Source organism: Ixodes scapularis, unplaced genomic scaffold, assembly GCF_016920785.2.
Source record: "Ixodes scapularis isolate PalLabHiFi unplaced genomic scaffold, ASM1692078v2 PGA_scaffold2__306_contigs__length_199485367, whole genome shotgun sequence".
NCBI classification, from domain to species: Eukaryota; Metazoa; Arthropoda; class Arachnida; order Ixodida; family Ixodidae; genus Ixodes; species Ixodes scapularis.
In genome coordinates this window covers 71,778,948-71,793,816 of record NW_024609857.1, presented here as the reverse complement: position 1 = coordinate 71,793,816, position 14,869 = coordinate 71,778,948, and the positions used below count along the sequence as shown (strand labels likewise).

The following is a 14,869-nucleotide window of genomic DNA, read 5'->3' as shown; positions in this document are numbered from 1 at the left end:
GGCGGAGCGGGGACTGAGGTAGCTCAACGTCTGGTTAAATGCGTCCTTCAACCTCGATTGATATACCAAGCTCAGTTCCAGCGTCTCACTGCATCTCAGTGGAAGACTATTGAAATCATCAATAGGGATGACATTCGGGGCATGACTGGTCTCCCTCGACATACCCCTATCTGGCACCTGTACGAGTATGCGTAACTAAACACTATTGAACAACTTGTCAACCACCGCAGTCTCAGGTGTAATACGACATGATTAGCTACCACCAGCTCGCCTGCACTCTCACCGTCTTTTCACTAAGAGAAGCTCGCAACCTGAAACATTCCATCACTCCTTTGCACGAGGAACCTCCCCGCTGCTCTCCGTACGTTGGGGCTCCATCGCCGCCATGGAACTACTCTTAGAAAAAAGGGTATGAATAGTCCTCCTTTAGGGAAGGAACGGTCTTGTAACCTATGTTCCTTTAGAAAGGGAGAAACTTTCGTCCCTGAAGCAGGGGAGCAAAGTTCCCCCGTCGCTTGCACCTCAATATGGCGGCCCCGAATCGAGCAAATTGAGCCCAATAAGGCTTGACGAGGATGCTACGTCTCTTGTACGGGACGAGAGGAGCAGCAAATAAAAGCGTAACACGAGCTTTCCGCGAACTGTGTTTATTTACGAAGTTAGATTCCTCCCACAGGTACAGAAACTTGCGTTTCGAAAGCAGTTACTCAGTCTTCTCGTCGACAGCACTGCGATGTTAAACGGAGACAACCGATACCCAGTTCCTTCGCGCACTTTGCGTCTTACCTTTGGTGTTCCTCGAAACTCAATTCCTTCGTCAACCGCACATCACGGAGAATGGAAAACTCAATCCGCGAAACCAAAAGCCGCTCTCGAAAGAACAAACTCGAAGCCGCTGTTTATCGCGTAGCGTGAAAGAAGGTTAAATCGCTAGCCACCAGATGGCAGGGTCATGCAGAGTAATTGCAAGAAGCTAGGCTAGGTGGCGCTAGGTACCGCCCAATTCATGTTCTACGTCTAGAATTTGATTTCCTCAGGCCACTAGTGCCACTGATCTCTATGGTAGTAGGCTGGATCGCAGACCGCGGCCTCAACAGCAGCGGCCGAGTGTCGCCACCGGCGGCCATTGACTGACACCAGCCAATGCATGGGACTATATGGGAAGAACGAGAAAACGTGACGTTTTCCCCTGTTTCTAAGCTGTTGTCGGCACTGAAACTCTTTGGATGCTTTTCGATAAGCCCGTCAAATAGCTTGCGTACAAAAATTAAAGGGCCGGTGCAACGATATTCAATTGGAATGTTTTTCACTTTACACGAGCTCACTGGCACTAGTGGGACTCAAGGATACTCGCACGCAACACCACTGGCTAAGAAACTCCTTTGTTTCGCTGTAATTTTGAGGACAAAACCGAGTGTTTTCATTCAATCTCTCCTTCGCTAAACCTGATGATGTAGCTGGGCGGTAGCAGTACCGCCCAGTGACGATATTTGAATGCGGCTCATAGATTGGACCCGAGCATGGCGTGGACACTCGATTTGGGCTCGTGATAATCGATAGCTCGAGAAGCATTAGGGTAGTGTCCCCTGTCCAATTGCTGCAATGACGTCAACAGCCAAACCATAACAATGTCTGGAACTCAGCATGTGTACTGTGCCTTGCCAATCCCAGCGCATAGCTATGATCAACATTGGCGGCATATAATCGGCTCCAGATCACGTGGTGCTTGTTTTGCCTGCGAGCTGAGGGGGTGAAGTCTGCTCGTTTTTTTTTTTTTTTTTTCTGCGACTTCAATTGCGTGTGGTGAAAAACGAACGGGTATTTCACAGGTCATTAACGTCAGGGATCCGTTCTGAGCGGTATTTGCGCAAAATACAAAAATCGTTGCATCGCCCCTTTAAAACTGACAGCCCTCGCAGTTCTTATAAATAAATATTTTGTGGTCGAGAGTGACTCCGCTGTAGTGCAGCTCAATGGGGCGAGAGTTACCTAGAGTTACCGCCGAGTCGGTGGCGGTTTCGTTGAGTTGGGTTTAGCAGACGACAAGCTCGAAGGCTTTCCTACGCTGCATTCGCTCAACCCCGGCAAGTCACTGTCGAGATTGAACTTCTTTGTCATTCATCAACTTCTGGGCTTCCCTAGTACGGTCTTATTGACGGCAAGTTCCTTTGTTTACTCCACTACGAGAGCAAGCTTGCCAGCTCAGCCATAGGTGCTCCGGGACGTTCGATTTTTTTATTCGGCACCGGACGTTTGACAAATACCGACGCGATCTCCAAACACCCGACATAAGGATCGCGCGCACCATAAAATACTCGCCTCCGAGCACTGCGTACATGATTCAATATGCTTACTTTTGTGTGTTTCTCCCATAGACTTGTGTGTATCGCCTGGTGTCAAGCAGTGGCCGCCGGTGGCGACACCGATGGGCTCCCGATCCGCGATCCAGCCTACTAAAATAGAGATCAGTGACTAGTGCGCTTAGGGATCCTCTACTACGCGTATACAGACATTACGCATAGTCAAGCATCAGGTGAACATACATTGAGCACATAAACAGCACACACAAATATCAATACAACGGCACGCCACACTAACCCAAACACTACACCCGAGCTCTGCGTTTCCGTCTTTTATACTGGTCGTTTTGAGCGGACGGAATTTCTCGGTGACTGAATAAGCAATAAAAAATATTCCCAGCATGTTGATTTTTTTCAAGGAATGTCACACCTCTGAGAGTATTTTGAATGGCTCAGGGGATGAATCTTTTTGTAAAACAAACGCTCGATCATGCCGTTGTACCCTGTTTAGAAAGTTTAGTCTTTCGTTTTCTTTTAAGTTGAAAAACATTTTAGTTACCCTTTGGCACCTTTGTTGTTCAAGTTCCCTGTCGTGTCCTGTGTCCCGCATCCTTCAGTTTCTTCAGCACTGTTGTCTCACGTATTGGGTATCTTACAATATGGCTTCCAATGACACGTTTATAAATCAGGAAACTACTATAAATGTTTGGTTTGGCACGTCATGCTTTGAAGTCGTCATCGAAGTCGTCCAGACGGGAAGAGGTGTAGAAATGCTAAAGGACAAAAACAAGTATCTACCCAGTATGTCGGAGAAGGAAGAGCTACAAAACAAAAATACCGACTGATGTTTCTAAGCTTCCGTTTGTAAATTAACTGACATCAACAGGATCCAAGTTTCGATGAAAAATGAAGGCGACCGCAGGTGAGAACGGGTGTGTTTTTACTTCGTTTTTCGTGTTATTCGTGATGATAAACTGAATTCGATAAAATTTCAATTTTAATTTTCATTGGGAGGATGTGCCCCAGTGCAACAGATCCTCTTGAACGCACCGACAGCACTGCGTCATAGCTGCTCTCTACATCAACGCTACGTCGAACCGTTCGAATGCAGAGGCAAAGACCAACTTTCGTCTCTGCTCTACCACCCCACCGAGAGTACATCAAGCTCCTAACAGAGTGCACGGTACGCCCGGAAAACACTACGCGTTGCAGGGTTGATGTATACAGGCCGCATTTGCCTACAGGTGAGCTGGCATGAAGAGCCGTTTTTTCTGCACGACAGTGGAGAGGGCGACAGCAACCGCATTATCGTATTTCCAACGCAACGCAACCTCTAATGTTTGGGCAGTGGCGGATCCAAGGGGGGGGGGGGGGGGGGGGGCGACGGGGGCGGCCGCCCCTCCAAACAAAGTCGACCCCCCTCCCCCCGTCTCGGAGGGCAATTTTCCATTGGTGGACCCCCTGGTGCACAAAACAGAATGGGAGAATAGTATCCTTACAAATTTCCGCCCCCCCCCAAAAAAAAAAAAAGAAAAAAGAAATGGAGTTTTGGATCCGCCCCTGTATTGCGGTTCGAGCGCCTGGTTTTGTTATGGCACGTTCAAGGTTGTAGCCTCCCTGTTTTATCAGCTTTACACCATACACGCGCTGAAGAACGGGATCATCGTGCATATGGTGTACGGTTTAATTTCCAACAAAACTGAGGCAATATACAGGCGGTGTCCCAATTATCTGTCATCTCAAAGTCTTGCATATGAGTGTGCGAATTCTACTAATAAAGTTTCATCTTACCAGGTTCTTCACAGTCGTCATAAACAGGGTTGAACCCTGCGCTTTCCGGGTCTTTTACGCAGACTTAAAATAAACAAAGAAAATAAAAAAGAAAAACGCCGCTTTTGACACCATTTTGGGCATCAAATTCATGGATGCTTTTTTCACCTTGTCCAGTCCGTGCATCGGCAGCTCTGTGCGCTGAGTTTTCAAGGGCGTTACTCCACCGACGTGACGTTTGGTTTGCAGTCAGGGTCAGTTGTTGGCTTAATCAGACTTTACTTTTCTTCTCGGTTGAATAAGTATTGCTTATCGGTTTCGGTATCGTACATCAACATTTTCTTTTATTCCAGATCAAATGCTCCCAGCTTTGGAAGTTTTGCCTGCTGGGGACATTACTAAAGATCTTCAGAATATCATGGAAGTGTTTCCTCATGAGGTGATTCAAGTCGCCGACTACTTTGAGAATGTTTACTTCGATTGACCTTGTCAAAACGGGGTCTCCTCTGCGCAGTTCCCTCCCAAAAATGCGGTCCATGCATGATTTGATGCTTGTAGAATGCCACGCACGACAACAGTCTGGAGGCATTGAACTACGGGCTGAAGGTAATTGTTGATAATGTTCTTTTTTATTCGCCTTATTTATCGCGCACGCGCAATCTACATCTTTCATCTCGTTTTCGTAATGCCCCCAATATTATTTAGCAGATCAACGTCAGTTGTGTTTTATCGGACCTCTGGGCGTTCCTGAAGTCACTAAAAAAGGAGCAAGTTATGACGGAAATGAAGCTCAGTCAAGCAGCGAGCGGCGTCATTTCCACGAGGGTGTCGCGGAAGCAGTGAGAATGCGACATGCGACTTCGGGCGATTCCCAATCGCTATGACGTGAGCGATAGCAGGACATCGTCGAGAGATGTGCCAGGAATACATCATTGTGAACAAATATCTCCTCGGTAGAGTGACATGAATACATAAACTTTTTTTTAACGTACTTGAATAAGTGCTCCCTTTTTTAACGCGAAATCTTCTTAAGGTCTTGAGTTTTTTGTGACGTGCCGTGGCATGAATTGCGCAAACGCACTCTGTGTCTGCGGAGGCAGACTGCGCATGCACGACGCAGACAGAGACTGCGCGTGCGCGATGTGGAGAAAATGTATCTCGTCTACGTACGTGTCACAAACTGCGCATGCGCGACAAAAACGTTTCACGTAACACCCCACAATTGCCTAGCCATTTGCCACCTATTTGTTTATAGAGTGCAGCTCAGGCGCCCGTTGCCGGGTTGAGCAACGTCGGCGTCGCCATAGGCGTAATTGCATGCGTTGCATTATGGGACATTCGCCCGCTTAAGTTAGCGGGGAACTTTTTCGCTAAATTTAGCGTGGAAATTTTCCCCCAATATTTAGTGGAAAAAATGACGTCACGACTTCGTGTCACGTCACCGATGAGCGAATTCAGTGGCAGGAGGAGAGGAGGGGGAAAGGAGGAGGACGAGAGAAGCAGGAGGAGGGGAGGCCTACCCTCCCATCCGCACCCTCCCCTCCTCCTCCTTAAGAGCTGCGCTCTAGTTTCGTATTACAGAGCTTTGCAAACGCCTTTCATTTTTTTTATGCGAAAGCATTAAATTGTTTATGGAGCAATCCGGCGTTATCTGAGCTTGAAGCCGGCGTTATCGTTGTCTGTAGCAGCAATAAACGGCACCTAAATTCCCCTGAGCAAAACGGGGCCTAAATTCCGATTTGCTGCGAAAGATCATGCGCCTCCATAGCAACGGCGTCATCGTTGCTAAGGAGCCAACCCAACTGCTGGCGACACAACGAAAAGAGTAGATACACGTCAACAATTTCTCATTGAGGTTCCTGTAAACAAAGTAAACTATTGTCTTTAAAGATAAAATTTCGTACATATGGGCCTGGGCCGTATATATTCGATTATAATCGAACCCGACCTCCGACGTGGGAGACGAGAACATTTCCCCGACGCCACGGGGGCTCCACAGTCGCGCCTGACTAAAGCTGTGCCTAGTGCGTGCGTCATGCTTTCGCATTCTCACACGTAAGCACCCTTAAGTGTCTCTGCCAAATGTGTTTTTTTATTAGTAATAAAGAGGGCACAAGATTGTGGTGGACAAGACATAATTAGTCAATGTCTATTAGGAAAATAATAAAAGTAAAAAAAAGTGAAATGAGTAAAGAAACAGTTCAATCAAGGAAACGGGCCGCTGGTAATTGTACTCACTTTGAAGAACTATGCTCGATAAGCATGAGAAATGCTACAAAAATAAGAAATGTCTGTTAATAGTTTGAAGAATACTCATAGTGACGAACTGGCTTATGACGAATTGTCCTATGTGATGAATAGTCCTGCTACGAGTTGCCCTACTACGAATTGTTTTTCGACAAACGGTCGTATACAGCCGGCATGCACATTGCACTCTACTGGGGGAAAAATATTTATATATACATAACTTCAGAAAACAAAAGCAAACATTACACCTGAAAATAAAAGAGAAAAGCTTCATGATCCAATTACGGCTGCAAGCACAGTACCACTTTCAATAATATGTTTCGATAAGAAATTATCTGCCGTTGTTTATTGGTTTTATAATGCTTCAATCAATGCAAGCGTTCCTGGACTTTGATTTATTCTTTGTTTAATTGCGGCGAACGGTATATTATATAGGATTCGAAGTGTTCGCTTTCGTGATTTGATTTATATCCAGATTCTCGAAGTGCTACTGATAATTTATCGAATGAGTGCACTGGGGGTTAGAGGTTTTTAGAAAAAATGTAGTCTCGAAAGGAATTTTGACGTGAGGTCTATGGTTATTAAAGCGCATACTAAATTATGTTTCAGTTAGTCTCACATATTGCATATTACAGACATTACACTCAAGTAAATAGATGACATTCGACGAGTCACATGTCAGATCTCCTTTAATTTTCATTGAAAACTGCGAATGTGTGTTGCTAGCCCTACTCGAGTCGTTTGTTGCATTTGTTTACAGAGTATTGTGATTTTATTCAGGGCGTGTACTCGTTATTTGGGGGCGATGAATTTAGCCGGGAGTTTACAAGCGTACCTTTAAGAATGCGTGATTGTCTGTTTACTAGACCAGGAGCGGGCGGAAAAGCACATTCAAGACGATCGCTTTGTTCTAGAAGGTTGTAGCGCCGTCTTAATGTGTTATTAACACTAGAATAATTCGCGCTATAGGTCAGGCATAAATTCGTGCGTTGGGTGTCGCGTTACGGGGGAACAACGCTTACGAACGTGAGCGGCCACATGAGAACATTCTTTGTTGATTGTTGCACGTAACCAGCAATGTGTTTTTTTCTTTTAATTTCAATTGAATCGCAGTGATTGATTGGTTTCATCGGCTTGTAGTGCTGGCGGCGCCCTGGTGTAAGGTAAAGCGAAGTCAAAATTCAGATCTTACGGTCAAACCAACGAGGGGCATCCGGCACGCCCTAGCAAACAAAGAAAGAAAAAGAAGCGCTTTAATTTCTTGATTAAGTGGAGATCGTTTTTAGTGCAACCGAAATCTCGATTGCAGGACGCTTTTTCAGAAACAGGCTTCCGTCTTATTCTAGGCACATCGGACAGGATTTAAACCCGCCAAATGGGAAACCCGTAGGCCAGCGCCTTGCCTCAGAGCCACAGATCAATGCTTTTTTATATATGTTATTTCCAGATAAAAGCCACCGGGACGGCTATGTAAACAAATATAGCCGCGCAATTTCAACAAGTCCTAGTGTGATTTCAAAAATAATTTCTGCAAGTGATAAAAATATGATTTCCCAATGGACCTTTCTGAAAACGCAAGCGCCATAAGTGAGCGTTTCGAGGCATCATGGGAACTGTGAGGGTGTCGCACCCTTTAGCCAAGACAAGTCTATCGTAGTCGAGCTTTTGCGTACTAGGTAGCGCATGCTACCGCCCGAACTGCAGCAGAACTCTTCATCCTTTCATGCATCCAGGAAAGCTAACGTTATTGGAACGTTGTTGAAACGAGCCAATAAAACAAGCTGCGATTTTTTTGTTTTTTGGCAAAAGTAAATACATTTTACTAACTATACTCAAGCGATAGCTGTAGCACGGTTGCGCAATGCGGGTGGAAATATGCCCTCACGTACCCGAGGACGGAGGTACGACGTGGTTAATTGTTATTGAGGAGATTCAGCGATGGTGTCACCGCCCTGGCGGCCGGTTGCCGAAAGAGAAAGAAGGGGATAGATTTGCTGGACGTTGACTTTTGTGTAAAGTGCGTCGGCCGCGAACGTAGGCTTATAAACTTCGGCAGAAAGAATATTACGCGGCTCTAGTGTTCCGGTACGAGCAAGGGAGGTGACACGATCTGCTACGACTAGCTACGACCACCCGCCGCAGCGATGCAGGCGTCGAAGAAGCGCAACCTGTGTACTACGCAGTCAGTTTCCGTCGCCCGACGAAGCTCGTTTGGCATTCAGGGCTTTTCGCCCCGGGTTTTTCGTTTGTACTTGGAACCGACTGTTATTTCCTATGCTTGTGTGTGTGCTCAGTGGCTGGATATGGACCTCATAGAACAGTTCTTCAGGCTCAAGAGCGACTCAAAGTTGACGGCAGAGAGACTTGCAGCAACGCTTTCGGTTGGTGCACGGGTGTGACGACTACAGGGATAAATTTTAAGATTGCTGCTAGCAAGGTGGGCCATAGTCACTTTATGTTGACACTATTTTAAATGTAAGTACTCCGTGCCAAGGCGAATATATTGCATTTCTAATCAACCTTTGTTTTTGTTGTTGTTTTTATCACGCACGACCGACTACTAAGCGAATGCTTCTGTACCGACCACGGAGTGAATGTCGGCCTTACATTGCGCAACCCCCAATAAAAAGTCATGTTTCTTCAGCGAGAAAACTTCCCTTTCGAGTGACCTTTTTTGTTGATAATCTTTCTCGTATCTAGGTGATTTAATCAACAGGATCTTTTAGGTTTGCTTCCCTAGTTAAGACAAAATATTTTGCTGCCACATGCGGCACTAATGCTTGGCGCGATGCCACTGGTGGTATTGTGGATTCGTTTACCTCCAAAGCTCTAAGTGTAACAGGTGGGAGCATTCAGTTTCCTAAAAATGTGCTGATATGGGAATTTCGTTGCATAACTAGCGTTTTACGTTTACGATTGATAAGAAACATGCTCATGTGATGATGCATGTCTACAGCATAAGTTTTGCAGATCCAGAAGAGGTCTGGTATAGGCTACAGCCTCAAGGTTTTTAATAGACCAAATTGGGAATTGCACGCCAATAAATATTGTGGTGGAAAACTGACCATTGACTCGCTGAGTTTTGATCGTGACCATTTGTGGGCTGCTGGCAAATTAGGTAATGCTACATCTTTTCCCTGACCATGTGGCTTCAAGGAACATCGCATCTAGATGTGCTGAAATATGTTTTGTTTCAAGGTTCAGTCGACCCCCCTGCAACATTACAGGAAGGCAGTCTCAAGCCACAACCAACAGCAGTGAATATACAATGTATAATAACAGGCACTAGTGTCCAGGCGTATAGTCCAGAGAAGCCAATTTGAGCCCAATTTTTTTGTTTTGTTTTGTTTAGATAGTTTGCATTTGATGTATAATCTGCAAGGCCTGATTTCCGCGCCCATGCATTGTCAGCCAAGGTGGTGCATTGTTTTTCTTCGTGCTTTTTTACTAGGTGGCATTTTCTTCAGAAGTTCTTCGGCGAACGCTGTTGAGCCCGAAGAACTGCTCTATGAGGCCCATATCCAGCCACTGAGCACACACACAAGCGCAGAAAATAACACTCGGTGCCAAGTGCTAACGAAGAACCTGGGCGGAAAGCCGTGAATGTCAAACGAGCAGCGTTGGGTGACGGCGACTGACTGCGTAGTACACGGGTTGCCCCTCCTTTGACGCCTGCAACGCTGCGGTGGGTGGTCGTAGCGAGATGATCTTCACTTCAAGCAAGAAATCTTGCCATACCGTGGTCAAGATTTGTGTGCAAATGTTCGACGACGTGGCGCTCTCACGCTGCTGCAGCTGTCATCAAGAAAGGTACATATGAACAATGTTTGCGCGTTTGGAAGTAAACTAGGACACGTATTTTATCTAAACCTAAATTTCTCGGTCTGCGGCTACAAACATTTTTGTTGACGTTACTTAGATGATGTAACCATTCAGGCCTTGCATTAAACGGTGTTGCGAACTCTTCGGTTGTTCTAGTTAATTGCGCTAAAGAGCGGTTGGATCGAAAGTATGACAGCTACAGCATGCAAGGGACGGTCGAGGTCTTTATCCTGCGTTCTACGTGCATGGACAGTGGTGCCTGTTTCAGATGACGTAATGACAGCTGCAGCAGGTGAGCGTTACTTCGGCATCCCGCTCTGCGACCGCGACTTGGCTGCCTCGCTAAAAAAATTGTCTTCCAAAAACTTGCCCCGTTTCAGTCTCACCCGAGAACTTGTCGGAGGAAGAATGGAGCTTCATGCCGGTCTACATGAAATCGAAAAGAGGCCTAAGATCCTTAGACTAATACTATTTGCCATGTTTCTAATACTCAGTGTATGTATTTGAGTATGAAAACCAATTTTTGCTTTAATAAAAGACATTTTCAAAACGACACGTGTCTTCTGCTGCATATCTTCCAATTTACAATGCAGAGGCAAAAAGAAAATCAACTGTGTACATCTACCACTTAGCATAAGCACCTTTTGCCATTCATTCTTGAGCACACTCAAATATCAGCTTAGGTTGCTTTTGTTTAGAAGCTTTGCCCTGTTTTGTAAAAAGAAAAAAAAGTTTAAAAAACTTTACTTTGGTCTTTTTCTGGCATTTAATACAGACTTTTGTTTGTCAGCAGATCACACACAGCAGATATCACCGTGTCATATACGACTCGAATAACTGATGAGACCATTGCTATTACAATAAAGCTTCGCACGATAGCCGAAAGGAGGTTTGTAGGGGTGCACAAGCACATCGAAATGAGATTGGCGCGTCCGGGGCTTGTTTACATTATGCGTAAAAACAGGGCGATTGGCGACCAGCTCATCGCAATATAACATCAAGGATACCGATGTTTCGATACAAAGAACGCAGGATAAAGACCTGGATCATCCCTTGTATGCTGCAGCTGTCATACTTTTCATCCAACCGCTTTTTAGCGCAATTAACCAGAACAACAACCCAAGTGTTCGAAACACCGTTTAATACGTGGCTTGAATGGTTGCATCATCTAAGCAATGTGAAAAAAAAAAGTTTGTAGCCACAGACCAATAAGTTTAGGTTTAGATAAACTACGCGTCATATATGAGGCGTAGTTTATCTAAACCTAAACTTATCAGTATGTTCGAATGTTGAAACTATAGTTTCAACATTCGAACATTGTTGATATGTACCTTTCTTCAGTTCAACTTGATGACAGCTACACCAGCGTGAGAGAGCTCACGTCGAACACTTGCACAAATATCTTGACTATGGTAAGATTTCTTGCCCTCGACTGGCTTGAACACTTCATTTCTAGCATCACGGTATGTCTTGCTTGAAGCGATGATCATCTCGCACACGGCAACAAACAAAGAACGCTTTGTTTCATTTAACGCTACCGGTCTACGGGCGTCGCAAATCTATCGCCCCCTTTTCCGCCATGTTGGATCGATCGGAGCGCCCCCTATGTTCGCTAAAACTCCTCAATAGCCGTCGTGGTTTTCGTCGTGGATGTCACAGACGACCGTCACCAGATCTCGGTAATCCGTAAAGTGGCTAAGCGCGGTGGAAGTTACGAAACCATCCAACATAACGCGTAGCAACCGGATACTGCCAAAGTGGGATTTCGCGTAACGCGAGTAATATTTGAAAGCCAGTCTTTCAAGCAGACGACGCGGAAGACTCCTTTTGTCGGTTCGTTACTGGCGGGATGCCGGCCGACCGACGGGAAAGCTCGACTTTCCTGGCCTCGCGCCAAGGGCGGGGAGAGGTTTTTCCGTAGCGGCGACGACAGGAGAGGAGGTCGAAATCTCTGCCAATTCGCTTCCCCTCTGCAATTGTGTAACTATCACAAGGCGGTGTGGGAAACCACCAGGATGACCTTCAGGGGATCGGGCAAACAAACTAAAGATGTCACCTCCGCCTACTCGCCCTGGCGAGGGAGTCGCCAAATTTTGTCCTGTCAAACCGTTCATCGGGCAAAATGGCTGAGATTTTCTGCTGGAGCAACGCGGGAGGGAGTCCCAATTTTCTTATATCCAGCCTGTCTGTGTTCGTTGTACGCCATTCAATTCTCCCGAGATAAATTACATTAGTCTTCTAATCTCCTTTTTGTTATTAAAATGCACTTATCCATACTCCCATTCTCGTCTGCGAACCACAGCGCGCCGGCTAAATCCGTCGCACCATCCGGGAGAGCGGTGGCAAGCCCTGTGCACCTCAACACCACATGTTCTAACGTTTCGTCTTCCCCTTAGCGTACGGCACACCGCATAATCACTTCCCCATACGTTGTCCTGTGTGTCCTAGTCCTCAATACTCCAAAACGAGCCTCAAATAACAACGAGCTTTCCCTTAAATTATCATACCAATGTTTTATCTATATCCTGCTTTCGTCGCCTATACAGAGTTAAAGCTGATTTTCCCTGCATTCTTTCCTCCCACATTTTTCTCTCGGCTCCTTTTATTTACCTTTTCACAGGGGCAGTCTGCTCTTCCCCAGCGCGTGAATGTTGATATTTTAATTTCAGTTGTCGGGTTCGGTTTGTTCGGCTAGTGCTCATACCTTTCATATATAAATGCTTATATACCTTTCTAGCACACCGTGTATCCTCAATTGTGTCTAGCCTTTGTACAAATTTTAAATTAACTATCGCCTCCAATCTCCAAAAGATGCCTATAGTCCCTGTCGCCCTGCAATCCTTCATTTGGTGTGTTCCCATGCGCCCCCAGTGCCAGTCTTCCCACGCTCCCCTGCCGGGTCTCTAAACTCGACTGGACCTGATTTCATGCGGCATTGACAAAAGACCATCATGCCACAATGACTCCTTTTCATATTACCGCAACAACTTCATGCCTCTTGTAAGTTCCATAGTGTCCAATACTTCATAATTGCTGCATTTTGTTTCCCTATCTCTGGCATATTTTCTTCCTATTCTTCTAAGTATTGTTTTTCGTCATACAACCATTCTTTTAGATATTTATTAGTATTTATGTGTTATTTTAAAACCTGTTGCATTTTGAGTGGTTCCCTCTTTTCATCGTTATAAACCACTATTCCCGACTTGCCCCTACTGAATTGCAGGCCCGAGAGTCTCCTTCCTTTCCACAGATCTTAATCAGCTCCTGTAACCTAAACCGGTTATCTGCTAACAGTACAATGTCGTCTGCGTAGAACACTCCTGGTATAGCTTGGTTTACTTTTTTTCTCTCTTCCATATATGACACATTTAAACCTGAATTGCACTCACGTAATTTATTTTACATTCTACTCAGGTATACCGTAAGAAGCAGAGGCGATAGGGAATATTCCTGCCCGAGTCCTTTTTTATTTCGGCCGGTTCTGTTATTTCTGCTTCCCATGTTATGACTACCATATTATTTGTGTAAACCTGCTGTAAAAGCCTAATCAAGCGTGCATTCAAATCCTACTCTCTCAGTTGCACCCATATTTTTTCCTGACAAACATTGTCGTACGTCACTTCAACGTCTAGAAATGCTATCCATAACGAATTTTTGAGTGATTGAGCGATGATGAATAAGTTAACATCATGGTGTGACTAACTTGGGAAATGCTGCGTGGTCGCCGAATGAAAATGATCTACCTTAGTGAGATGTTTATTGCATTTACTAGAGCTCTGACAGTCGCGAAATTTGGTGTATATACTAGGTAGACTATGAGCATTCCATCTTTCTTTTCTAAGGGGGGGGGGGGGGGGACGTAGTTACGAACTGAAATTTGTGAGACCGCTTACCTTTTGGAACCTTGGTGGGGAGCAAGCAATTGCCAGTTTTCCGTTATCCACCTCAGGAGCCTATTCAGATTCCTGGGCTTCCCGGCGTCCGCCCACACTGCCTCGGGCATTCCGCTGTTCAGGTCCCAGCTCAGCGCGTCGGGCTCCTTGGGCATGCACAGGTACTTGAGCTCGGAACGGTCGCCCAAGTATTCTCGGTTCTTTCCGACGACCGAGAAACTGCCGATCTCGCGAGGCGCCGCGTATCTGGGCAGACTCTGGGCATTCTTGCCAGCGTCCGTGGGTAGAGATCCCACAAAGGTACTGTCTGCCGCTGCCATTACCTGTCCGTACGCTATCGACCACGGAAACCGCCTTCCTGACAAAGAGAACGGCAACTCGACTGGCGGGGACGAGTACTGGACTGACGCGGACGAGCACCCGACCGACCTTCGGAATTTACCGCGGATCGCAAAGTTTCGGAATCTCGTCTAACCGAGCAGAGCTTGCGAGGGAGAGAGGAAATAGAAAGGTGTGTTCAGATAAGAGAGAACACGCGTCCGGTTCACATTTCTGTTTTTCTTCATATCTTTATATGTTACTCCCCAATATCTGGAGAAAACGAAATCACAAATGTTTTCTATATATATATATATATATATATATACAGGGTGCGGCCGTAAAAACTTTCACATTTGACACGCCTAGAAAAAATCGAATTTCAAACATAGATACCTGAAATTGAGCACACGAACGTCGTTTATACCAAAGTTTTTTGCCTATTTTTTTCAGACGTCAACTCGGAAGCAGCGAATTATTAGAAAGATAAAAAAAATGACAGACGTGCATTTCTTATGG

At 45.6% G+C, this 14,869-nt stretch overlaps 1 protein-coding gene across 5 annotated transcripts in view; it reads right to left on the bottom strand.

The window, feature by feature from the left end:
• The window catches only part of LOC115325441 (decapping and exoribonuclease protein-like), a 64,702-nt gene extending 50,084 nt beyond the window's left edge, over window positions 1-14,618 (bottom strand). For all 5 annotated transcript variants that reach the window (XR_005716355.2, XM_029986152.4, XM_029986153.3 and 2 more), the window contains exon 1: window positions 14,033-14,618. Coding sequence is in view for 4 of the 5 variants with exons in the window: in XM_029986152.4 (XP_029842012.1) it covers window positions 14,033-14,352 (320 nt within the window). In the remaining variant the exon portion in view is untranslated. The remainder of the gene's footprint in view (window positions 1-14,032) is intronic.
• Window positions 14,619-14,869: the final 251 nt, after the last annotated feature.